The sequence below is a fragment of the Muscardinus avellanarius genome (assembly GCF_963383645.1).
Source record: "Muscardinus avellanarius genome assembly, chromosome: 17".
Taxonomy (NCBI): Eukaryota; Metazoa; Chordata; class Mammalia; order Rodentia; family Gliridae; genus Muscardinus; species Muscardinus avellanarius.
The window spans coordinates 20342688-20370517 of NC_137803.1; the positions used below are offsets into that span (position 1 = coordinate 20342688).

Consider the following 27830-nt stretch of genomic DNA (forward strand, 5'->3'; position numbering starts at 1 on the left):
GCTAACCTCATACCAGCATCTCCTGGACAAGAATTCTGAAGCCCACTCTTCTGAATTAGACTGGCTCCTCCACATTAAGGCTCTAAATTATAAAGACTAGATTTTGATTTGATTTTGTTGTTAGGGTTTTTTTTGTTGTTGTTGTTTTGTTTTGTGTGTGTGTTTTTTTTTTGTTTTTGTTTTGTTTTGTTTTTTGTTTTGGTGCTGAGGATTGAATACAGGGCTTCACACACACTAGGCAAGCATTTACCCCCGACACTCCCCCAGCACCAAGGGATGATCTGCTGATGTTAGATGGACCAGAGATGATGGGCAACTCCAGCTGATGGTCAGAAGGTGGGATTGGGTGGAAAAATCAAATGCACAGAAAGAGAGGAGGAGGGTGGAGCAGAGCACAACTGTTGGCATTGAGGACAGGTCTAATGGGCTCCACTTTTGCCAGCCATGTGGCACTAGTCAGGCCCCATAACTACTCCAATACCCCATCCTTACCTGGAGATTGGAGCATCTTCCCTGTTAGGATGTAAAGTACTTGTGCCTGGCTCTTAGCAGACACACAAGTCCTAGAAGTGTTTGCCCCTCCTATACCACCTCCCTGGCCACTGTTCACATCTCTTGTGGGGTTCTCTGCCTCCTCCTCCTCTTTCTTGTATACTCTGCTGTTAATACTATTTTTATTATTATTAGCAGCAATAGCCATTGGAATGACTAAAGGAATAGACTTAGGCTAACAAAATCCCAGAACCCAGTGGTTACTTAAGCCTTTTATCCAACCAATAGCAATAGGTCTGGGTTCCCTTCCACATTCAGTGAGCATTTGCTATGGCAGATCTCTGTGCCAGGCACTGGAACTAGTTCCAACCAGAATGGTAGGCCATTTCCTCTTTCAACAAGTGTGTAAACTAGTTTGGCCTGTGTGCCATTCCTGTTTAACCACACCTTCCAGAAAGAAAGAGGCTGGGAGGCAAAGAGCTAACACACATGAAGTTATGTAGGAGTCTGTGCATACATAACTCTGCAAGAAGGTCAGAATTTCAGGATGTTTTGAAGATTCTGTTATGCACTAACCATTGCTGCAGATAGTTGTGATGTCCGCACATCATGTGGTAGGCTTGTCACTTCATTTACAGGTGCAGATATTGGGACACTTTTTTGGGGCACCATATCTTATAGAATTAGCCATCAGATTATAATTTAACACCAGTGGGAGGTGCTGGGTCAGCAGCATAAATGAAGTTTCTTGTTCAGAGGGGTGGGTATAAACAAGAGCCTTGAAATGGAACTTTCCCCACCAAAAGTGATGAAGAATGGCATGTGACAGTTTGATATTCCTTTATTTTATTTAAATAGCAACATGGCCAAATATACTTCTTAGCACGTTTATAATAGCCACATGTTTGTTTATAGGGGAAGGGGTGCTAATTCCTTAGTATGTTAACAGGCCGTATTCAAATTATTCTATTTTTACTTTGGCACAAAATTGCTGAAGACAAACATTTTAAGGCAAGTAGTGGTTAGACACTATCAAATCACTATTTATAGGATTACGTATTAAATGAACTTTCTGAACTGAAAAGGAGCTTGAACTGACAAAAAGGTAGTTATTTTAAGTTTTGCATTGTTCATATAAGATTTACTTAAATCTGGTTTCTTTCTTGGTCTCTGATTGCTTTGCTGCTTTCTTTTTGCCAAATTTCTGGCTTCTCAACAGCAAATACAATCCCCTTTTTAGTATGTAATAGATGACCTGACTTTCCAGATGGATTTTCAGAAACCACAGAAGAGCTTCCTCACTTTAGTGTATACAATAAATAATGTATTTTTTTATTTTTAATTTGAGAAGTAGTCAAGTAGGTGAATGCATAAATCTTGCCAACCCTTGGGCAGTTGTAATTTTCATACCAAGATGCATGAGCTTTTACTTGACTATTACTGTTTTATACATTAAGTAATAGTTACCATGGCAACCTTTGCATTAAATTATAACATTTAAGTTTATGATGTTGCATTTCTTTAAAATGAAAGACAATGTATTTGAATTTTTAATGTTCAATAAAATATAATAAATGCTAAAATACATAATATTGTTCAAGGTTAAGTGAATTATTTGGGAGTTATGAAAATTCCCAACCAAAAACTATAAGATGCAGTCAGGTATTTTTTTTTTTTTTGGTGTGTGTGTGTGTGTGTGTGTGTGTGTGTCCAACCTCATGGAGAAGCCAAAGATATTTTTGTTAAAATTTTTGATAAGTATCATACAAACACTTTCTAAATGTCTATAATTAACCTTTCAAGGAGAAAAATTGCAAAATGGGACCATACTTGAGGTCATTTATCTTTATTTCATTACTCCATTTATTTATTTTCATTTTATTTTTCATTTTTTGCAGTTCTGGGGATGAAACCCAGGGGCACTGTACCTCCTAGCTATACACTCCAGCTTTATTTTTAGTCTTTTTATTTTTGAAACAGGATCTCACTGAACTACCAAGGGCCCACTAAGTAGGTGTGATCCTCCCGTCTATGCCTTCTGAATGCTGGGATTACAAGCGTGCACCACCACGCCCAGCTATTACACTATTTATTAATGGAATAATAAAAAAACTTATTTTTTTATTGGTGCATTGTATTCACACATCATATTAGGGTAAAAAACTTGTGTGTACATACATGTACACATCGCCCATTTGGCCCCTACCCGATTCCCATCCCATTCTCTCTCATCTTTGCTTCCCATGCTTGGCTTAGTGGTTGACTTCTATATGTTTACATTGTGTGCTTTAGAGAATTTGTAATAAAATTTTGAATTTTTCTAGGTATCATATGATATGTAAAATTTTATCACACATAAAAACCTTTTTTTTTTTGGTATACCTACTTGGTTAACTATAGCTAATTTTGATGTCACATGTGGTTGACTTAAGAGTGGCGGTTTGCTCATGCCTAAAAAAGCAACCTTAAATAAGCCACCAAAGTAATTCTAGTGACAGTTCCAAGAAGATGGACACTTAAGTTCCTATTCTTAAGATTGTTGGTACATTTTGTTGTTAATTATTGGGAAAAGGCTAATCATTTCTTTTCACAACTGTAACTTGGGGCCAACTCTTTATGTAGACCCTCATATTTAACATTTTCAGCTTTTGTAGTGACTTCTCAAAATTATTATTGCAGTGTATTTTTTTTAATCTGAAAGTAGAGAATCTGGCAGTCTTTCATAACTTTTGAGGACTCTTATTTTAAATAATAAATCTGGATTATAATATTGGACTGTGAGTTGAGGGACAGAGGAAGGAGGGTAGACCAAGCGCTGGACATCTAGCTCACTGAACATTGTATATATGTGTGTGTGAGTGTGTGTGTGTGTGTGTGTGTGTGTGTGTGTATTGTCTAATCTACTCCTGATGACTGTATGATAAAAGTTTTACTAGTCTTTTATTGTAAGAAGACTGTGGTCAAGTGGTTGTGTAAGTAGCCCCTAATCTCATTGCTTGAATGGCTTTCAGCTAAAGTTCTGCTTCATCTTTTGACCTCAAAGCCTTCCTTCCCTCTTACAATGTTTGAATTCCACTTCTGACTTATTACCAAATACAATATGCATTTCACATTTAACATAGAAATCAAAAGCTCTAAAAACAAATTATTTGCTCCAAGATAATCTCAAAATCTTGCCCTTCTCTTCAGCAAGTCACAATCTGTGAAAGCCCCGAATTGTGAAAGTTATCTCTGCTGTCTTGTCTTTTTAAGTTCTCTGAGTCCTCTTTTGTTGGAAGAAGCATAGGGCAGAAATCAAAATAAACTGCTAAGGTGCCTTCCCAGACCTTCAGGGATCAGGGATAAAGACTGTCCAAAGACTGACCTTCAGTTTGCAGCTTAGAAGTTCAAAAGTGGACAGGTGGAAATAGTGTGTTCTTCATTGCCGTTCGGTGTAAGATATATTCTAGGTTGCACAGTAAGTGCCAACAGCAGCAAAATTATCGCCCCCTCCTGCTACTACAGTAAGTCAGCAATGGCCCTTCTGTGGTCAAAATGGCAAATTCAGCAGCAGCTATCCGACAGGGATTTGCAAAAACTTCCCCATGGCTGCTAGGAATCTTATTCAGCAGTGTCTTTGAAAACCCAATTCTGTGCAGAATTAACTATGTAGCAATGACCTCGGTTTGTGATTTTTTTTTTATATAAAGAAAGTGTTTTAAACCAATCTAAATTATAATTTCTCTCCATGTACATTTTAGACCAAACACTGCAAAGTCTATTAGGTACCTATACAAATATCCAGGATTCATAAGTTTTCTATTGGTTCAGAATTTTATTTCCATATTAACATAAAAAAAAGAATCCCTGGCTTTATAGAGTCAGTTCGCCATACAAAGCCACTATACATCACTTAGGTTTGGGAGGAGAGAATAGCGTTGCAGCTGTGTGAGTACTAGAATACCCAAACATGAATTAGACTCACAAGCATTTGGCAATAGTTCAGAAAAGGAGCTTAATCTGATTTCATCTGAGACGGCTTTTCTCTGTTCTACAACATCCCCCCAAGATGTTGTGTCTGATATCCCATCACACGTAATGGGGGTGACACAGAATCAGAGGAAGCCCTAAACACCAGGGACACATTTTTCCCCAGAGATTTCTTTCTTTTCTTTCTTTTTTTTTTTTTTTACCCTTTCCCCTTCTTTATTTCTCCTCTCCTAGGTCCCAATTCTAAATTTCAAGGTCATTCACCTATTAGATGAATTAATTATAAGCCCCCAAAGCAGTAGTCATCGTACTCTGATCTCACTCATATCTATAATTAAGGGTAAATATAATCTTCTTTTTTAGAAATGAACCACCCACCCATTACATTTAAAGAGCTGACTGAAATGAAATAATACTTCAGAGCGAGATGATTTTAGTTTAACAGGAAAAAAAAAAGTTGATAATTTAAGCTTCGAGCAGTTAGTTCTATTTTTGATTACCATTCAGTTATAAATCTAATTTGAGATATATGCTGCTTTTCTGTTTCTTAAGTTTTAATTCATGGTTTGCCTTCTTGGTTGCATAAGCAAAGTTTAGTGGTTGATCAAGATGTTAAGAAGCTCCCCCCTTCTCAAAAAAAAAAAAAAAAAAGGGACAGGGCTGAGACTGTGTTAGAAGGATACTGTGAGGCCCAGCCTGATGCAAAACAAACACTAATTTTAATTGAAACAGATCCTCAAAGAAGACTGTGCTTGGCATTTGCACACCTACGCTAGCACTGGCTCCCTGCTAGAGAATTGGTTGCAGGGGGTGAAGCTCAAAACATGTAAAGCTGATTGGCAAAGTCAGTGCATTTTATTCTTTGGTGAGGGTATTTTGAGTCTGGCCTTTGGATGAAAAGGAGTGAGTGCATAAGGGGGAGGGCTGGTCTCATCACACTGAAGATAGTTAAGCAAAATGCAGCACCGTGGCTTTAAGATTTACAGGTTGGCGCTGTGAGATGCCACATCTTGCTGCCAGTGTTTCCTGGACCCAGTGTAACCGCAGAGCACGAAGGTTGTGCAATGTCAGGAACCTAAAGCCTTGTTGTAATCCTATTTAGGGCAAAGATGAATTCGCCCATTTTGGAAATAGTCTCCGCTCTTGGGCTTAACTTTCATTAAGCCAAATTAGTCTTGAGAGATGTAGATACACATAGAAAAATTAGTATATCCAGGACTGCCTGTCTATTTTGTGCATTGTTTTATTTACCTTAAGTCAGATGCCATTAAGTTCTGGAAATTCATAAAGTCAACTTTTTCAGCCAGTGTAAAATTATGTTTTTAAATCTTTCCCATGGCAGCAGGGAGTTAAGTGTGTGACGTAAAGACCCAAACAATAGTAAATGGTCATTGTTCATTTTACAAGTATACTCTACAATAAGAGCACATATATTTTTATCTTCCTTTTTCCTAAGGGGGTGATTAGGGCCCCCTTAAGTGTGAGGAAATGTTTATTTTTGTTGCTTTAGAAGAATGATTCCATTGTCCAAGTGAAAAAGAAAAAGGAAAAAGATTTAAAAAGAAACAGGAATGCACTTTGTAAAAAAGAAAAAGATTAGCATGAGCCACTAAGTGTTTTTAAGTAGTGTCTGGTCTTCGCACAGTGTTACGGAGCACACAGTTCAGGAGGCTGGCTGCACATGAAGGAGGTGGACAGACGTGCGATCTATGTAGGACTGGCCCACAAAACGATTTTCTTTTAAATGCACAACAATAAGGTCAGCCCCAGCCAGTTAGCTGTGTTCCTGTTATCATTTTATATTTCATACAGCTCTATTGTGAATGCTGCTAAAACCCAGGGTAACAAGCCTGTTTGCTTTTAGGTTGACCCGTTAAATGCCTTTACTTTCCAGAGAGTGCAACCTTTGCCACACAGACCAACAGGAACTAACCAATGGTCAGGCTCGTGAAAAAGAGAAGCAAGCTTTGGGGGCAGATTTGCTTAGCCATCTATTGAATATTATGTGTATCTTTGAGAAAAAAAAAAGATAAATGGATAGAGAGGGGTGATGTCTGGCAACACTATTTCTGAATTATTGGTAAATACAAAGTTATCGGTAATGTTATTTTCATTGGGCCGGGGATGTAATTCAGTGGTAGAACACTTAACCTACCATACAGGAGGCTCTGGGTTCAATACCCAGCACTGCAGAATAAGCCAACAAACAAACAAACAATTTTATTATATTCAAACTCTTTTGTCCAGTGAAGTGAGGACTCATATTTACCAAACTGTAAGGGTCTTAGAGCTTCAAGTCATTCACAACTTTATCGATGGAAATTTCAAACAGAAAGTTGAATTAAGACTTAAATACAGACTTTGTTGTTAAGAATCGCAAGGAGTGAAATTTCAAGTCCAGAGTCTAAAATGTTTGAGTGCAACTCCTAAACTGATTTAAAAAAAAAAAAAAAAGATCATTTGATGTGAGACTGGGATGGAAGGAAAACTTCGTTATGATGATCTCCGTATTTGAGTTTGCCACTGGGTAGCATTTTTATATCTGAAGTTAGGGGAGGAGCGTGAAGAAGTTTAGCAAGTAGACATCAGGTTTTGATCTGGTAAATAGTCATGGGTTTTTATCAGATACTGATATGGGAAATATTAAGAGGCTAGCATCTCTGTATGTGCTTTCGACCTAAAAATCTCATCTTTGCGGTTCTATTTTACAGTAATGTTTATTCTGTATCCCCTGAAAAAGTCGTAGGCTGGATGCAGTGAAGGCAAGCCTGTCAGTAGCTGATTAGTCCTTTATATATTACTCAGCCAACACTCCCCAAACATCCCTCGCAATAGGTCTTTATGATATTTAGCTATATGGCAGTGGAAAGGGGAGGCTTGAATTTTTGATTTTCCAGCTTATGGGTCATATTTGACCAACTGCTTTCACTAGAAGACATGCCACTTTGTTGAGCTATTTAGGAATGAAAAAGACTGTCTTAATTTAAAACAAGGACCCTTTGTTTTAGTTGGTGACTGCCTTGTGAAATTTTTCAGTTCTCAGCGGGTTAACCAGGGAACAGGGGCAGAGTCATAATTGGCCTATTTAGAGTATTTTGCATGTGAATAGTCTGTTAGTGAAGCATCCCTAAGTCTGTTGTGAGTGACATGGTGATTAGAATTTAGATTAGGGAAAACACATTCTGTACTTTATCAAGGACAGTAATTAGTTCAGTCAGTAAAAGTTGATTACAAGTAACGATAAAGTTAGATTTTTAGTACTTAATTTTAAAATTTCTTTATTAAACAGTAAATTTGTCCTTAATATAAATGGTACTATCTACACTTGTTTTATTGCATATCAGAATAATTAAAAGAACAATGTGTTCAATGCAGAGTATAATCAGGCGGTTTATATATTATGGGTAAGTTTCTACGTAGCTTTTAGAAAAATGTGATATTATTAGATAATCTTTCTTATGTCATCATTTTTGAAAGTGTATTTTGTCACACCGTGATAGGTTAATGATATTTGTGAAAGTTTTCTAGTGTTCAGGTAAATGTTTAATCTGCGGGGATGTGCTTTCGCTTCCTGTAGAGCATTCTAAAGTCCTTTAGATTCCTTCCTGTAAGCTTAGAATGCCTACCTACTTTTTCTATGATTTTGAAACTTGATGTGAGAGTTTGAATTTCTTTCTGGTTTGGTTGTGCCTTCTCCTCTCTGGGTGCTTCGTAAATCCCTTGAGGATTCTGATATGCTGGTGTAAGAGGCAGGGTCCTCGATGGGGAGGGGGGGCTCCTCTACACCCACCCCAGTGTGTGCAGCCCAGGCAAGATGTGTACTTTGAGAGGAAAAATAAAATCCTTGTTGGTTCTTGTGAAGGAAAGGCATGAATAGCTCCCAGATAGGAGCCTAAGTCTAAATAAAACAACTCTCTTCCAGTAATGCCATTTTCTTATGAAATTAAAATGTTAGTCCTATGAAAAGCTCAAGAACTAGGTTGTTTAAAGGGAACATCATCTACTCCATTCTTCCTCAAAGTAAGGAATAAAAATGTGCAAACGTGGGGATTGCTGCTTAGGCTGCTTTCCCCTTTTTGGTTTTCGTTTTGTTATTGTTTGAGCTCAGCAGAGGCTATTTCTCTATTGCATTGGTTTAAACAGCACTAACAATCAGCTGGTGGGGGTAATGTCAGAAAGTAACCTTATCTGTTTGTTTCTCTTTTTTAACCTTTTAGCAGAGTCTCCTCGGAGGGGACATGGATATGGGCAATCCAGGAACCCTTTCGCCCACCAAACCTGGTTCCCAGTACTATCAGTATTCTAGCAATAATCCCCGACGAAGGCCTCTTCACAGTAGTGCCATGGGTAAGATCTTTTTCTATTTCAATACCTGTTTATTTCTTAAAAAACAAACAAACAAACAAACAAACAACACCCTCTCACTCCTCCCTTACTCTGCCTCCCTTTGCCCTGCCAAAATCCCAGAAAATTTGGCCAAACTGTCAGGGTAGTGATCCCCTCCCCAGTAGCTCACTATATAACAACTTATAGTAGCAGGAGAACTTCTTTGGTGTCTGCTTTTTCCTGAGTTTCTTTTGGTGATACACATACGAGCCATTTTTGTACAAAACTAAAACGGTAATCAGCTAAATATAGTATTTTTACTTTTTAAAAAAAATTTTAAAAATTTTGATCTCTGCTGAAATAAAAGATGATAGTGATCACTATAGTTCCATGGTAATGACTTCAGAAAATTGGGTCTAATCTCAATGGCTTCCTGGCTTAATCTGTTTTAATTTGGAAAATGGGCCCACGGGAGCTCACCACTTCTTCGTTTTCTTTCAGAGGTACAGACAAAGAAAGTTCGAAAAGTTCCTCCAGGTTTGCCATCTTCAGTAAGTACTGCTTGTTTTTGCTTTGCATACTTATTTTGTTCTGTTTGGTCTTGATGAGAAGGAAATAGAAGTAAACAAGGTTCCATTGCGCCCCGGAGCAGGGTGTTTATCTAGAATGTGGAAGAAGGAGGAATGACCTGCGCGTCCAGCCTCCTGACCCACGTTGCAGAGATAGGTCGCACGCCCTGGATAGCTGGGTGGTTATCGTGCTACTCAGAGGGTTAAGCTCTGAAGAGAGCCTTTAAAAAGTGCCTAGAAGTTCAGGCACTTTTACCTGTACAGGGCTTTCAAGAGAATGAGCATTAGTTTCATGTGTTGGTTAAATTCTTTGTCAGTATTATGATGATTTATGGATTTGCATGCGAAAGGAGATTTGTGGAGCGGATTTAGGAAATTTACATGGGTTTCAGCCCAGAGTGCAGGGAGAATGTCTCTATCTTCCAGAGAGGTTGCTGAATAAATGTTGTTGCAGAGGGAGCTGCCTCTCAGTCCCTGTTTGCCCCTGTTAGTACCAGGTGACAGCTCGGAGAACCCAGCTGTAACCGAGGAATTCTGGGTCTTCGCAGGAGCTGGAGGTCTGGGCAGGAGTTGCTAAGCCTTCCCCAGGCCCAGCTCAGCAAAAGTTGGTTGTGATCTCACTAAACACATGATAACTAGATTTGAATCCTTGTATGCACTTACAGATGTTAGGTTCTAGATATTTTATTTAATTTTGTTTAGAACTGATCTATTTCTAGTAATTTCCTCCTTATGGCGAATAAAAATATGATTTCCTCCCGTCTTTCCTTGCTTACCCTTTCATTTTTTCTGCGCTAATGTCTTCCCTTCCTGTGATACATAAATACATATATATTGAGAAAGTTTCATTTGAATTTTGTAGAGTGCTAGTATTTGAAAAGTATGGCTAAAGGGCCTCACTAGAAGTTCTTATACGTTAAAATTATATTTAGGTTTCTGAAAATACACTACCAATCAATGCCCACATGTTAGTTTTATTTCATTTGTAATAAATTCGAAGAATAATGGGTTTTGCAAATGTGCTAAGATTAGATTAACCCAAACACCTGTGTATTTGACTTGATTTCAGTTGAGCTCATCCAAAAAATTATTAAATGAATATATCAGAATAAGTCTTGTCAGAGATAATCCACAAATTCTGTGTGCTGATTATCACAGACTTCTTGATAATGTTGAGGAAGCACCAAAAAATTATCCATAAATATGGAAAAATATTGTGTAAATAATATTGCCAATGGCATATAAAATAGTCATTTTGGATTGCCAATAAGTCATTTAAAAATGTACCAAGCTATTATTCTTTGAAAGTCTATATTGTTTTGAAATCGACTGATTTCCCCAAAGGGATTTTTCTAAGCATATTTTAAGCTTGAAGTTAGTGGTGGATTTAATGTAGATGAAATTTTAGCTTTTAATAGCTTTTATGACAGCCTCCAATAATACAGTCCTCCCAGCTATTTACATTTTCAACATACCCTGAACTTAGTACAGACAATATTAAATACATTAAATGGACCTTTGAATGTTCTGAAAGACAGAATAAATCTGTGCTATAAAAGCTATGAAAATTCTATTTCTGCCTCATGTTAAAATTAAATCTTGTTTTTCAATGTTCTGCATAATTTTTATGCAGAATTCTACATAATTTCTAAGAAGTGCATTGGTGTGGCATTGTATATTAAAAACAATTTTTCTTTGTTTATTGAAAATTTTAAGTATTTCCCAATAGCTAACTGGCTCCCATAGAAAATTTTAGTAATGGTTTTTTCTTTGCTCTCAAGACAATTTATGTGTTGCAGAGAAGTCATGATATGCTCAGGAATATTAAAGTATGTTTCTTTTTTAATAAATAGAAGTCAAATCTAAAATTTAGTTTAAATTATTTAATTTGGGGCTTTTCATGGTCAATTTAGGATTTACTCTTCTTAGAGAATTTATCTTGGCCAAATGTTTTAACGGTCCATGTGGAATATTTTGGTAAATAGCGTTTTTTTGAAAAATAAGGAGGAGGAAAGGTCAATTAAAAATTGAAATTATATCTCTTCTTTTATGTTTGAGGAGAAAGAATAAAAGAATTTGGGTAACTTTTTAGACTTCTGTCACTTACTTACTTGGTACTCTAAAAATATCTCCAGTTCTATTCTACTAGCGATTTAACTTAATTTATATTAGCTTTATTTTATTTGTCAATTGCTTATTACTTACAAGATCCCATGTTTTATTACCACATAAAATGTGTTTTCTCTTGATCCCAAGAAACAGTCTGTACTACATACTGTAAGACTTTTGTTCCAGTAGGTCTTAGATTCTCATTTCTAGACTTCTCTCCTGCTTATTTTTTCTGAAGCTCAAAGAAAACTGTAAGCATTTATCTGATAAGAGATACTTTTGAAACTTCTCTCAGTCTGTTAAGAGTATTTGTGTAACAGATAATGAAAGACTGGGGATAGCAAAAGGTTTCTTTTGGAGTGATTAGGACAAAATAAAGATATTTTTTTGTTTTCTTTGCTACATATTTACCACGATAAATAGTTACAAGACTGTCATAATCTACTGGGCCCACTCACTTTTCCTCTCATTTTTTGAAATGGGCCTTTTCTCTTCCATAAGATAAATAATATTAGCTGGGTGAGGTGATACAGGCCTGTAATCCCAGTTACGTGGGAGACTGAGATAGGAGGATCACAGGGGTAAATCCAGCCTCAGCAAGTAGTGAGACTCTCGGCAACCCAGCAAGACTGTTTCAAAATAAGAAAATAAAATAGGTCTGAAAGTATAAGTAGAATGTCCTTGGGTTCAATCACCAAAAGGGAGGAGAAGTTTTTTTTTTTTTCTTTTCTTTTCTTTTCTTTTCTTTTCTTTTTTTTTTTTTTTTTTTTAACATTGTGACTTTGATACCACTACCTTCCATGAGACAGAGGGCTCTTCGTAGCTACCAAGAGGCTGGATCTTCACAGGCTATCAAGACTGTGTGTTTGTGCAGGGGACAAGGGTGGGGGGAGATTACTTGGTCTTGTTTTGAGAACTCTGCTGAGTCTCTAGAGAGGGAATACATAACCCTGGCCCAGCCTCATGCCCGGGTTCTGACAGGATCCATAAATGTGTGTTTATCCTGTGAGCTTCGTCTAGAGACCTCAAGTCCCTGTGGAAGTTTGACATGGCAAAAGAATGATACAAGAAACGTGGCCAAAGCCAGGCGGGGTGGTGCATGCTTGTAATATCAGCATTAGGGAGGCTGAGACAGGAGGATCCATGAGGCCCAGATTCAAAAATAAAGAATAGAAAATGGGCTGGGAGTTGGGAGTATCCCTTGGAGGTAGAAGAATATCCCTGGGTTCCATCCTCAGTACTGCAAAAAAAAACCCAAAACAACAACAACAACAACAACAACAACGAAACATCAGTAGGGTCTTTGGGATCAAGTACAATGGGGGGAAGGCAACTGTTCCTCTGGAGAACAGAGACTTCAAGTTCAGGTTAGGGGGATTGTTTTTGTTATTTATTTATTTGAGCAAAGACTATATGGAATGGCAACTACCCAGATGTCCATGAGAGTCCCCCAGCTTCTTGCTGACAGAACGTTTTCTCAAAGCCCTCATGTTCTGATGAGAATTTAGTGATAAAGTTTGTCTTTGGTTAATGCTGTAATTTATGTACTTTCCATGTCTGACCTTTTCGATCTCCGTGTGAACTTCTTGATTTCTTAGATCTTGACATCCTTGGCTTTTTATTTTAAACCGCATTTCATTGTAAACTTAATATTTTCCCACTTTACTGCTCTTTCCAGCAAATTTCTGGTTTTTGTAGTGTCTGATAATCATGCACATGTATTCATATATACAAAAATACACCATATTAAATTACGTTTTGGACCCCGGTGAGGTGGTGCATCCTTGTAATCCCAGGACTTGGGAGGCTGAGGTCCTCTGCAATTTAGTGAGACGCTGTTTCAAAATAAGACATAAAAATAGGGCTGGGGGTGTAGCTTGGAGATAGAATGTTCCTGAGTTCAATCTCCAGTACTGCAAAAGAAAAAAAAAAAAAAAAAAAGAAAAAGAAATTTACAGTTTGGGGAAAATGATCCCTGGTTCTTACTAAAAATTAAGATGAAAGTATTAAAATCTAGAAAGTAACAATTTTCATATTGTATCATGGTATTCTTATCAAACACACAGAAAGAAAGCCAGATGCTGCCTCTCCAAAAGTATTTTCTGTGCCTATCAACATGTAACTACACAAAGCCTTGAGCTTCTTATCAAAATTATATACATTTTAGCAGCAACAGCTTTCTATTTGAAACGTTAGTATAATTTGTCTCTACTTCTTAATCTGATTTGAAATACCAGTTACAGTCTCACCAGGAACTTACTTGAAAGTTTGGGAACTTTACCATTTTCTCTGGAAATATGAAGCTTCATTCTAAGAAATAGTTTATGACCCCCACCCTTTAAAAAAAATGATATTTATACAAACTGCACTTTTCTTTCTTTCTTTTTTTTTTTTTTTGTGATACTGGGGGTGGAACCCAGAGGCTTTCTACCTTCAGGCTATACTCTTAGACCTATTTTTTTTTTTTATATTTTATTTGGAAATAGGGTCTCACTAAGTTGCTGAGAGCCTCCCTAAGTAGCTGAGGCTGGCTTCGATCCTGCATGATCCTCCTGTCTCAGCCTCCCAAGCGCAGGGATTACCAGCGTGCGCCACCGCGCCCGGCCAAACTGCACTTTTCAATGAAGTTTGTTTCTATGTTCAGTTGTTGGTTTGAGGTTTAAAGTGTGAGGAGCTGGTAAGCCTTAAGTGATCCGAGAAACTTGGGAACACGTGGATCCTAAGGAGAACAATGTCTCCTATCACAAAACTTCAGAAAGTCAGATGTGAAGATTCCAAGTCAAGACATGAGCAAATCTTTAGGAGGACTTCAAAAACAAACACTCAATGAGTGGTTGATATCATATTTACCAGTTTCAAAAGAGAAAAAAGTGCTTAAATAAAGTAAACTCTTTAAGTCTACATTAGGCTTACTTTGACAGATCGATTATTAGGAAAATCAGGAAAAATAGATCATCTAGCAATAGTAAGTGTCCTGTGTGCTTTCCCTTACATAAGAGCCTCCATATTGGAAGGTTTCAAACATGATACTGATTTTGTACTTTTAGCTATTTGGGAGAAAAAATAAAACACATTTTTGGGGGCCCAGATGCTTAAAGAAATCACAATTTAAAGGTGAATTTTTTTTTTTTTTGGTCTACAATGGGAGCTTAGAAATGACATATGACTGAAAATTACAGTATTTAAAAATACCTAATTTTTTCCATCACTTTGACTTTGATCATAAGGAAACCAGAAGGCTGCAGTCTGTCATTCTGTCTGCTTTTTCATGTCAACAAATTGTAACTTTCTTTCAAATGAAGTTTATATGAAGCTCTTGCCCTTCACATGTAAACTCAGTATCATCCTCCTGGACACCATTCTATGTAGGAAATCCTAGAAGTAGCTAATTGTTCGATAAGATAGTAAAAGGAAGGTTGCCCTTTGAGGTTCTTTTCTGGAGAGAGAGAGACAGAGACAGAGAGAGACAGAGACAGAGAGACAGAGAGAGACAGAGACAGAGAGAGAATGAATTTCTAAAGTATAACTGTATGTGTTTACATTAAAATGTTAGTATACCTTGCAACATTTAGCTACAAATGTAGCACATTCCTTTTCTAATTAAAGATCCTGAAATATTAGGCTTGGCTATTAGGGTTGTGTTTATTAGTTATGAAAATGTATAGGTAGGTAGGAAGGAGATTAAGGATAATACAATTAAATTATCCCAAATGGGACAAAATTATTGTTCACACAACTTATACAGCGTATATAGGGTAGTCCCGGGGAACACTTTGAAAACTGGGAAAATACTCATCACAAAGAATTTTTGTTGTTGTTGTTGATTTTTGGCATTTTATTTTTGTTCAGTTAATACTGAATTCCCTAATCCAACCAAAAATGTCAAGTTCAGGACATACATTATTTTTCTGGGAATGAATCTTATCTTTTCCACTCATCCTCTTAGAGGCTATGGAGCTTATAATTTTTATGAATTTGTAGTATATGAAATGAATGCAGGAGGATCTTTATTTTTTTTTTCCCATTGGAGGTTCTCATTCCCTTAAATATTTTCAAAAGCACATAGGAGAAACATACAAAATGTGTTACATTAATACTATTAGGGATTGTAATCTTCTGGAAATTTCCTAAAAGCTCTCTTCATTTCTGTTTGGAATTCTTGAATAATGAGCTCCTCTTCTACCATCCTTCTTCTCTGGACCACAAAGCCCAATCCTACCCCCCTCTTCCTCCAATGAGAAGGTTTCTGAAGATCATATTTTTATATACAGAAAGAAAAGAAATACAAGAGAACAAAAATAAACGTTAGCTGCAGATGAGAGGTTTGTGTATTTGTGAGCTATTCCTGGATTATCTTTACAAATGAAAAGGTTACCCACCCCCAACACTCAAACAAAACACAGCCCCTCCATCCCCTTCTACTACACTCCTTTCTGGCCAGCAGCGTCTATTTTTCTTCTCAGCAGGCTCTTCCAAGGTGTGCATGATATATTCCTCCACCTCTCAGGGTGTATTTTTATTTTTAACCAAGTTTTCAGTATATGATGTCACCTGCTAAGATTTTAGAAGGACTTTTGTGTGAAGCTCTCAGCAACAGGAACAACAGCTTTAATGTAAAACTACTCTTCTGTTGAAATAGGAAAAAATGTGTTTCAGGCAACTATTATTTGAACCTAACTTTGCCACTTTCACAGAAGAATATATTTTGGTGTGAAGTCTTAGAATCTCTATCTTAGTGGTCTTATTACAGAAATCACGCAAGGCTATGCTACCCAGAGAGGGAATTGTTACATGTTTTCTGTGGCTTTTGACACTAGAAAACTCTTTCTGTAGCATCTGGCTCTACTCTTAATTTATTATATATTTATGGGACACTATAGATGCTTGGTTTGATATTTGGTTGAATACCAGTTTTTAAAAAAACTTCCAAAAGTCCACGGATTAAAACAGTTTTGCATTCTAACATAGCCAAATTTTCTTTTTCAACGTTTAGTCGGTTACTGCCAATTTCTGCATTTTCAAGGTGTGATTACTGGGGTTTTAAGCATTTTGACATGTTTGTTTGGAAAAAGTAAATCTGAGTCAAAAGGTTGAAAGATTCAGAAAAAGTGGCGGTAATCCTAAAAGAAGTTTCTTCAAAAAGAGCAAAGTCCTATTTTCTTAATGGAAAATACCTGTATTCAGGTTGTTGACTGACACCTGCCTTGTTTGTTTGTTTTTTTGTTTGTTTTGTTTCTTTTTTTTTTTAAAGTAAATTGCACTAAATTTTAAACTCGCATTTCAAGGCAGTAGGGTTCTCAGCCTTGATCCCTCAAATCCCAGGGTGTTTTGGTGCAGCTAGTGTGTGCTCGTTTTAAAAGACCAAGAGCTGTCATAAAATGCACTGTAAAATGTGTGGTTTCCAATACCCAATTATTTTATCTCAGAACAGCAGCACGGGCAAGGATTCCGATGTTTTCCCCTCTCAGCTGCCTGCGGAACCCTTGCAGAAGTCCAGGCTTCACTTGAGCATATGCTCCCTCTTCAGAGAAATTCAGGTAGTGCAGGAGACTCGGCGTCCTGTAACGTTTCTGGGTGGCAGATGAACATGATTTTGGTGCTGAGTGAGACATGGAGATTTCATTCCCCCAAAGTCTGAGAAAGCTATTACCTGCAAAGGACACTAGGATTTTTCTGGCAGTGGCTTTGTGACACCATGGTAGCCACTCTCTCTTAACTTTGTTATTTGAGGAATTAATCATCACTATTCTGTGCGGGTGGGAGGTTGGGCTGTGAGCATCTATTCCTCCAGCAATCAAAAGAGCTTCTTTGTGTGTGTGGGTACTAAATTTTGCTGAATGTATTTTCATTATTCGGTGGAACCGAGGGGCGAGAACATTCTCTGGCTCAGCGAAGCTCTCCCTGTCCATAGGCAACTGTAAAGAGAATTGTCTTGTGTGGCTGTGGCCGTGGGGATTAAAGTTTATTTCACCAAGGAAATGCCCTTTAATATTAGAGGGAGTTAGATTTAATATTAGAAAGAGTTAGATTTTCTTGGAAACAAAATGACCCTTGTCGTACCATTAATCATGAAAAACTGGTGTCCTTCTTCACATCTACATTAAAAAAAAAAACAAAAAAAAACCTGTCACCGGTACCACTTGGTGCTACCAGTGAATGATCGTAGGAAAATGCTGTTTGGGAACAATTGTTTTGCTATCATCTGAGAAGGAGTACGTGGCTGCCTACAGCAGCTTCCTCCCTCCCAACCCATATCCTTCTAAATATGCCTTCTGGATTATACTTATAATAATATTGTAATGGCTTTCATTCTACCGATTGGCACAGTATATCATTATATCATTAACTGCTCTGAGAAAGCAGCTTCAAGTAGGTGGCTGATTCTTCACGTTAATGTTTTCAAGTAACCCTGTTTAGGGAATCGGGTTGCTTCCCAGGTGCTCAGGTGTATTAACACAGGGTACAGTAATATTTCCTGGCTTGCTCATTATGAAACAAACTCGAAGCACAAAGTAATTCAGTAGCAAGTAGGGTATGAAAACCAGGGCTGTGTCTGTAAGTTTCGTAACTCTCAATGTGCACAGAGGAGATGAAAATAGATGGTCTGTCTGAGGATGCACCCAGGACTCAGCCCACGTCTCTTTAGACTGAAGCTGAGATTTTATTTTTTAATTTTATTTATTATTTATTTTTTTGCAGTACTGGGGTGGAACTCTGGGCCGTTCTATCTCCGAGCTACACCCCCAGCCCTATTTTTGTTTATTCTTTATTTTGAAACAGGGTCTCACCGAGTTGCAAAGGGCCTCACTAAGTAGAGGTTCTCCGCGAACCCCGATCCTCCCGTCTCGGCCTCCCAAATGCTGGGATAACAAGTGAACACGGCCATGCCTGGCTTGAAGCTGAGATTTTAAAGAGTGCTCATGGCCTGGGGATTCAGACCAGTGGAGTCGGTTTACCTTTTTGAAACCATTAAGCTGAATAGAACATAAGCCGACTTCCCTAACTGATATACTATTTGAAGGCGTGACTGTAAGAGAAACACATTCTCCTGTTTAACGCTCAAGTACCCACCCCATGAGTGAAATTTGATTGCCGAAACTTTTGGGACCCTCATACAGTGCTTTATATGAATTTTATTTTTAGAGGTCTACGGGACATGGGCACATATAATCTGTGGCTTAATTGATATGGCCAGAATTTAACATATTTATTATGGGCAGCTCTAGCTGGGATTATAGGCAGCGATTTTCCAGACAAATGCTGTTTTGATTTTTCTCTCTTAAATTGCATCAACAACGTCAGTGTTACATGAAACCCCACAATAACAAGCTGGAAGTATCCAGGTTGGGAGGGGGAGCTTGTTTTCATCCAGCTAATCACTTGCTTTTCTTGGTTCATATTTATTCAAAGCCTAACTTTTAACTGAAGACTAGACACACTGTGTAACGCTGAATGTGTCTTACCCCTTGGTTGACTCTTATTTAAATCAGGAAGCGTCACCACTAAGGCCAGCCATGCTTAATGAAATTCGCTGTGTGGGGTCACCGGCTTCCCTATTTAGGGGAAGAGTTTGAACATTTTAAAGGCTGCAAAGTCTGACGTTTTAGGAAAATCATAGATTCAAAAAAAATAAATAGCCCACACTGCTTCAGTACTAGAGATGGAACCTAAAGGCATTCGACCTCTGAGCTACACCCCAGCCCCATTTTTAGTTCTTTGTTTTGAAACAGGGTCTCACTGAGTTGCAGAGGGCCTCACTAAGTAGCTGAGGCTGGCTGAGAAGCTGCGATCGTCTGTCCCTCTCAGCCAACCGAGTACTGGGATTACAAGCGTGGGCCACCGTGCCCAGCTCTAGCCAACACTTCTTTTTCTTTTGAGCTTATTATAGAATATTACCTTGAAGAAAGGAAGGGATATGCTTTGGGTACATTTTTTGTTGTTGTTGTTCCATACAAGCCAGACTCACTGCCTTCTGCCTATTACTTGGAAACATATTCCCAATAAATGAATGCATTAGGAAAAGTGGTGTTGCAAGATAAAAAGACCACTAAACTGGCCAAAAAAAAAAAAAGATCCCTCCATTGTTTAATATCTTGACATCCTCTGCTTTCAAAAAGCTGTGTAGCTGTCTGAAAAATTAGGTATACACAGTGCCTGTGTCTGAGATGATATTAGCAACTTGGGAGGCTGAGGCAGGAGGGTCATAAGTTTGAAGCCAATCAAGGCAATTTAGTTGAGACCCACCTCAAAATAAAAATGGCTAGAAATAGCCGGGCGTGGTGGCCGCATGCTTATAATCCCAGCATTCGGGAGGCTGAGACCGGAGGATCGCGGTTCACGGACAGCCTCAGCTACCTAGTGAGGCCCTCTGCAACTCAGTGAGAAGCGGTTCCAAAATAAAAAACAAATAATAGGGCAGGGGGTGTAGCTCCGAGGTCGAATGCCCCTGGGTTCCACTCCCAGACCCGCAAAAAAAAAAAAAAAAAAAAAAAGGCTAGAAAAAATATTTAACATAAAATAATGGCTAGAGATGTAGCTTAGCAGTAGAGCCATGTGTCCAATCCCCAGTACTGCAAATATGTGTGTATGGATATGGATATGGATGTGTATATAGATATATTCAGTCTACTAATGATAAACCCTCAACTTGGTTCTTGTTCTGGGCTCAGCACTATTCTAAGGAGTTTGCATCTACAAAATCATTTGTACTCCAAAAATCCCACATGATAGGTTCTACTATTTATTCATGAATAAAGAATCTGAGCCACACAGTGGCAAGGAGACATGTTCAAGGTCACACAGCTGGGGACAGGCTGCAATGGAGACCTGGGGAGTCTGTCTAGAAGGTTTCTGTGGATTTCACCATAATGCTGTGTGTGCTGCTTGCGGCTGTTCATCACACATTGTAGAGCAAAAATCTCTCTTATAACCTGGCTGTTGTTAACTTAAAGTATTGAACTATCTGGACTAAATTATACATTGAAAGCTTCCTTTTTGTGGAGACTGGCTTTCCACACCTCTGTATAGAGCACACAACCTCTGCCCAACAAAGCAGATCAGATGGAAAAGCCCAGGAACCCAGGAGAGCATTTCTGGAAGAGAGGTTGTATGGTCCAGCGGTGAAAGCCTGGAATCCATCAGCTGTGGTTTTAGTTGTCTGTGATGCTTACTGGCTGCATGCGATGCATGTCGGTAATACCTTAACATTTAGTACTGATAGGCACCAGCAACGCTAATTTCAGCAACAAGGTACCTCTACATTTCTTTTGTCACTGGAGGAAAAAAACATCTGACAGGCCAGGTGTGGTGGCGCACGCTTATAACCCCAGCATTTGGGAGGTTAAGACAGAAGGATCGGGGTTCGTGGACAGCTTCAGCTACTTAGTGAGATTGTTTGCAACTCAGCGAGACCCTGTTTCAAAATAAAGAATAAAAAATAGGGCTGGGGGTGTAGCTTGGAGGTAGAATGCCCCTGGGTTCCATCGCCAGTACCACAGAAAACAAACATACAAACAAACAAACAAACAAACAAACAAAAAACCCCATCTGACATCACAGCGTACTAGAGAGCGCCAAGGTGGCTGTCGCTTGCACACTGTGATCTAACACAGATCACTTGCTTTTTCTGAAATTATGAAATGCTGTAGATGTTTTTATTAATTTTGTCATCTTTACCTCACCATCTCCACCTAAGCCAAAATATCTAGTCCACCTTTTTTTTTTTTTTTAACGTGTTACTGGGGTGGAACCCAGGGGCCCTCTACCTCTGTGCTATACTCCCAAACCTATTTTCTATTTTATTTGGAAACAGGGTCTCACTAAGTTGCTGAGAGCCTCACTAAGTAGCTGAGGCTGGCTTCGAACCTGTGCAATCCTCCTGTCTCAGCCTCCCAAGCGCTGGGATTAAAAGCGTGTGCCGCCATGCCCCGCTAGTCCGCCTTTTTAATCAGGAGACCCCAGGTCTGCAGAGGGACTGCTCCTGAAATGGGAAGTTAGAGCAAGATGCCCAGAGTGCTTTCCTTATAACTCGATCCCTGCTGTCAATGACTTGTTTATACCTAAACCAGCTCTGCCATTAAGCAATCCTGCTCTTTATTTCAAATTGTGTCTGTGTGCTTTTGGAACACTTCAGGATACAAGCACTCACTTTCCTGAGTGAGACACGGGGCTGCCTTTCTGTAAGGTCAGCTCTGGTTCCCCAGCCACCATGAAGGATGGGCCTGGGGTTTTAACTTCATCTGGCAGGTTGAAGGTGTGAGAACCAGGTGGTCCTGGGTGGCAGTTCATTTCTCTTATAAAATAAAGCAGAGTTCAGTTTCTTTTAGACTGTAGGTAAAGTTGCAACAATAAGCAGGAATGTCTATTCTGATGTTTTAAGGTAAAGTCAAAGGATTGCTGGATTCAAGCCTTTACTGTATTGGACTGTGTCTTTTCTCGGTGCCACTGTCTAATTTAAAAAAGAGAAATTAACTTTGCACGTCCGCTTTGGGAAACTTAAAACATTTTTAAAATGAGATTCGGTTATTTAACTCTTGCATTTAAAGAGAAACAAACCCAAACAAACATCTGCCTAAGGTAGAGGGAGGGTCTCAGAAGCACGATCTTAACATTTCTTTCACAAAGAATGCCTTTCCCCAGCCAATTTAGTTTGCCAAAGAATCAGAGACCCAGTGAGATTGCTCAGGAAAAGTCCCTTTGGGCTGATGAACCCCGACACCGGTCCTGGTGCCCCCAAGCAAGGACTGGTACAACGGTGGTTCTCAGAAACGCAGTCTTTCTCAGGGAAGCTTCATAGATCTGATTGAGCCATCCCTCGTTTGTAGTCATGGCCACCTCATGGATTACAAAGGATATCGGTTTTCATCGAACTTCCATTCGGGTTTGGCTTTTTATGGTGCTGGCAGTGGCTAGCCGGCTTGTGTTCGTAACCGAGAGCATCCCCGTTTGCTCCTTAACACCACACTTCTGCACTCAGTTCATTTATGATTCTGATGAGAGTGTTTCTTTTTTTTTTTTTTTTTTTTCAGGAAACACACATTTCACTTTTTGACCTAGGAGCATCTGTTAGAATTTTTTTTTTAATACTACTTTGGCATTCTGAAAGTGTTAATGTCTTTCATATCTGTTTAATGCTATTTAGGGATATTTATGATCACCTCTTGGTTACTCGGGGTAAAGTGTGTCACAATTTTTTTTTTAAACAGACAGGAAGGCATTCACATGAGGAAACAGATTGCTTTAAACATGTGCTTCCTGTGACAGTAAAAAGAACAAATTAGATTTAACACTGTGTAATGAATGCATAAATGTGTACATTTAAGCTTTTAAAAGCTTTATGTTCAGTTTTGGTCACAACAAAAAGTGAGTCACCTGTAAAAATTAAAGATGCCTTCGGTATGCTTAGACTCCAGAAATGCCCTGCAGTGGAATCCTCACCTGAGAGTGCCTGGTTGGGATCATAAGACACATGGTATGTCCCTGCCGGAGAGAACTGGAACGTTACAAGGCACATTCAGAGGTTAAGGTGGGTTAGAGCCCGATTCTGTGAATTTAGCAAAGATACTGAAATGTGTCAGGAGGGGAAGGATTTTACTGTCATTCTTCTCTAAGAACGGATGGCAGGGGGGAAAGCCACTTTTGAACCCTACTATTCCCCTATCTTCCACGAAAGGAAAGGAAAACGATCTGATATTTACTCACTAGTGCTTACTACAATTTAATTATATAAGAAAAAGAGTCCCTTTTGTATGGAATTCAGTGTGAGGCCATGGATGCTGGTTGGCAGAGAGTGAATAGAATCCGAGCCCATATTTCCAGTTCAACACGAGGGTTGAATTGGAGGGCATGAATCTTGTCCCCGGTAGAAGAGGCACTCCTGGCCATTTCTGTCTGAGCCCGAGACGGATGGTGCCTGTCCGTCCCGTCCCCTGGTCCCCTGTGCCTTCCCAGCTCAGGATTTGTGACATGCTCTCCATCTCACTGGCCAAGGAGGGCTGGGACGGAGTCCCTCGGGGGAGGGCATGCAGTTTGGGGACATCTGACTCTCTTATAGCGCATACTGAGGTACTAATATCAAAACAGACTGCTTGTTGTCGCACGGTGGGGCAGCGCTTTTTTTTGGCTGCCGTGGTCGAAATGAAATGGGCAAGCTGCAGTCCGCTTGGCATCGGAATGGGCTCAGGGAAGCTGGGAAATCAGAGTCAGACTGTGAATGCAAGTAACAGCCAATGGTTAACTTCCTTTTTGTGTGTCACTTGGCAGCGATGGAACTGATGGCGATTTTTTTTTTTTTTTTTTAACGTGGGTGAGAGTTCAGTGCCCTGGGAAGAGCCGTAGACACTGTTATTGGGCTTCCTCATACCCTTGACTTGTGTTGATTTCTTGAGGCCACTACAGCTGTTCCGAGGGCCAGCTCCAGGAGCTGAATGAATACATGGCCGTCAGACTTGGGATGCAGAGGTAACCAGAGGCAGGCGAAGTGATGCACATGGGGTTTCTGCTGATTGCTAGCAGGCACAGGGAAATCAGATTCTTGCAGAAGGCAGTCATGCCAAAGCATATCACCATGCACTTGAATGGATACTTCCCGGTACGCAGACACCCAAAGATATTTTTAAACCATCACCACTCCACACCCCTCATCTCCCAGGAAAGATTCAGATCAATTTTGGACTGTCTGGAAAACGTGGGACTAAAATAGCCTGATTGAATTCAGCTCAAGTGACCCTGCTTCCGGGGGGAGGCCGCTGGTGTCCGGTGAGCCGCGTTATTTCCTTTGAGGATTCATTGGGAAGAGAGTCGGGGTGAATTTTTACCCTTCCTCAAGATTTTCCTCCCGTTTCTCTGTGTGTTGTAAAGGGCTGCTCCCCAAAGGCGGAAAAGAGCGCGTTGCCATCTTGAGCGAATTGCATGTATACTGAACACCAAATGGCCTCAAAGTTACCCTGGAATTTTCAACATATCTGGTTGCTTTCAAATACTATTTATTTGCCTCAAAACTTTGGACCATTTTCTGTTTGCGGGAGATAATCAGGAAGATGACCAACTTCTGACAACCCCAAAAGCAGGGAAGGAAGCTTAGAAATAGAATACCATTTGTCTGGTAATTAGAGTGCATCTCTTAAGAGTTCGAGAGAATTCTGATTAACCTTTCTGTTCCCACATTCTCACATAAAATTAGCACACCTTTTAAATTATTATCTAGTATTTAAACACATATTTTTGAGTCTTCATAATGCAACAGGTACTAGAAGCACTAAAAGTGTGCTAGAGGTTTCTAAAAAACTTCATTTTTCTTACATTTTAAATGTTCTGTTTGTGCAAAATTTCGAGAATCACCATAAGGGCTTCTTTGCATTTTTAATTTAGTAACTAACATATGAATAAATTTGCATATTAATTAGTTGCAGATTAAATCATGCATACATAATTGCCTCCTTACTGTGTTTAATGTTTGTCAAAATCTCCAGCCTGGTTTGATGGATGTCGTATGAAAGATTACAATTTGATGTACCCTTGGAAGTATTTGCACCACTAATGCAAGATTCTTAATAGAATTCTCTAGTTATATACAGTTACTAATAAACATGTAAGATAGGTACATGTCCCTTTGACTAAAATATTTTTTTCTGTGCACCAAATCATTTACTATTCATAATCATTAATGCATCTCCCAATTATACAGCATATGTCGGTTAACCCTTTCATTGCTGGTCCTCAAATGGTAGCTTCTTTCTTTTTCTTGCCCCCTAAAGAAAGCAAATTGTTTGATAGTACTCTGAAAACAATGTTGCCTTTTACTGATTTCCCTACCAGCACACAGACACACCTCCTTTGCAATTTATTGTAACACACAATTAAGAATTACATGATCACTTTGTATTTTCTAGTTAAAGATAATCAAGAAATGACCCATGTTCACATGCTTTGAACCTGATGGGGGTTTCTTCCCTTACCAGTGCTGAAAAGAATTCAGACATTTTATATGAAATGTTCGAATGTGTATCTATATATGTATGTAGATGCATATACTTTATTTAGAAGGATAATTACAGGATAAGCAAAATTATTTCAGTTGTGTTTTATTCTGTTTTGAATATTGTAACATATTTAACATATTGGTATCATTTTGTGTGTGCATGTGCTAGGATTGAGGTCTCTGCAGCAGTAACCGACTAGAGAATGGCTGCTCTTGATTTGATTCAACATGGTTTAGAAAATGCCATTACATGTTCTTTTAAATTAATTTCTCAGGTATCTAATTTTTAAGTTTTATTTTACTCGAGTAAAAAGTAGACCAACTGGCTTTTTTTTTCCTTTTTTGATGTCTAAGCTGCTTATCACACTGTATTACCCTGCATTAATGAGTATTCCTACTGTGCAAAATTTTATCAAAAATCATGGTGTGAATGTCATTTTTAATTGGAAGTTTATACAGTCAAATTTATAGTACACAACAAAAAAAATATGTGCATAGTTCTGCTCCAAGCCTTTTTTAGGCTATTGATCTTTTTGGTGTGCCATGTGTATACATTTTTATCAATCTAACTTTAAATTTAGTTTGAGCACTGGCACAAATATTACTCATTTCGTATAAATACTATTGTTGGAGAGAGAAGGAAACCAAGGTACAGGGCAATCGTATTGCTTGAGCTAGCAGAGGAATAAATGCAGAAATGTCTAAGAGATTCTTAGGGATCCCTTTTAAACATGAAAACTTGCCGGCCAATTCTGGATGCTACCAAAGTCCTAATATCTAACTTCTGCCCACTTGATTGTTGAATGGGATGTACTTATATGCCTAGAAAGAAAAACAAAAGGTTAAAATGAGTCAGGAGCATAAACAACTGATTGCCTTTCTTTGATTTTTTTTACATGGGAGGAATCATACCCCATGGTCGCTTACCTCGGGAACATTTTATCCCCCTAATCACAAGGCACAAAAACTATTTCTTAATTCAGCAAAACGTTCTTTTGCAGCAGGAAATGCTGTATTAAGTTATTTAGCAATGTGAAGAATTAAATGAAAGCTGCAAAACTTATAAAAGGAAGCAAAGAGTCAGACCCGAAACATATTTATCCAAAGCCATTGTGCCTAGGTAATTCAGGGCATATGGTATGTAAATGATGTTTGGAGATCCTTGCCAAATCTACACACGACGGGATAAATTAAGGACAGGTTTCCCTGGGTGCAAGTCCCAGGGTTGTGGCCGGCACACTCCCTGTTCAGATGCCGTGTGCTGTATTCTTTATCTTTCAGCAAGAGCCTCACACAGCATTTAGTGGCCAAATCTGGTTCTCAGCTCCTAAGACATTATTCCCAAGAATCACTTTTATGATTAAATTTAAAATATAGTACCAGTTGGCCAACCCTTCCCCTTGTTCCCACATAGGAAAAATAAGATCAGTGAATATTTGGCTGTGAAGCCATTTTTACATGGGTCTCATTGACAGTAGAAATTGAGTGCCTTAGCTACTGAAAACAGGGGCTCCTGGGAGAGTGACTTTTCTCTACGGTAAGATGAAGGCAGTTTCAAGAACAGCGGATAATTTTGAGCAATTGGTAAATTTAGTTCCGAGTTAGCCTGGTCATAGTTTATTGAATTCAACTTGATGATGCAAATGCCTAGCATCACTTATTTTATCCCAGAATTAGCTTCAAGTGTATGCTCTCATTTCCAGAAAGGAGAAGACACCAAACTATTCCATTTAAAACTCACATTATGGAGCCAGGAGCATATGCTATTTCATTCTTCTCTGAAGGCGGTGTCTTCTCGAAGCTGAGGCTCTAAGCACGTATTTTTAATTGTTTAAATTATCCATTTTGATTAATCTTAGAACCATGCAATTGGAGGCTCTGCTTAGAAACTATGACAGGTCCTTTTTTCTGTGATAATTTATTGAAACACATCTAAAGAGTGCATTTACTGTGAAGACTCAAGTGACATACAAGACTTACATGTTATTTATAAAAGTTATTCCAAGATATTTTAAACTATATAGACTATAAATATTTTAGGGATAGTTTCATTATTTTGCTATTAAGAAGAATGCTTTAACTAAATAAAGCCTTTAAGAAAAGGATAATTCTCTTTCTATTATGGTTTTATTTGAGTTAGCAGTTTGAGTTATCTTTCCTATCACTATTTCATTTCTGGGGAAAAAAATAACATGCCAGTTACTCTATAGAAAATGGAGTTAGGCTCAGTCTTTCTTTGTTCATTGCTCTCTTAATTAGGTAAAGTCAGAAGAAAAAAAGAATCTTTTGAGATCAACAGAAATCAGTACTATTTGACACAGATCCAGTTGAAAATCCCCGCAAGTGGTCTTGGTACCAGAGTTCATATAATTAAATGTAGCCATGTT

The 27830-nt window shown here is 38.6% G+C and overlaps 1 protein-coding gene across 7 annotated transcripts in view; it reads left to right on the forward strand.

Moving 5' to 3' along the window:
• Positions 1-27830, forward strand: part of TCF4 (transcription factor 4) — a gene marked incomplete at both ends in the record, with an annotated part of 399211 nt that overhangs the window by 253546 nt on the left and 117835 nt on the right. For 4 of the 7 annotated variants that reach the window (XM_080714520.1, XM_080714523.1, XM_080714521.1 and 1 more), the window contains 2 exons: positions 8679-8808; positions 9289-9338. In XM_080714520.1, the coding sequence (XP_080570646.1) occupies positions 8679-8808; positions 9289-9338 (180 nt within the window). Of the gene's footprint in view, positions 1-8678; positions 8809-9288; positions 9343-27830 lie in introns of all 7 variants that reach the window. The other 3 variants (XM_080714522.1, XM_080714524.1, XM_080714516.1) reach the window with 2 other exon arrangements.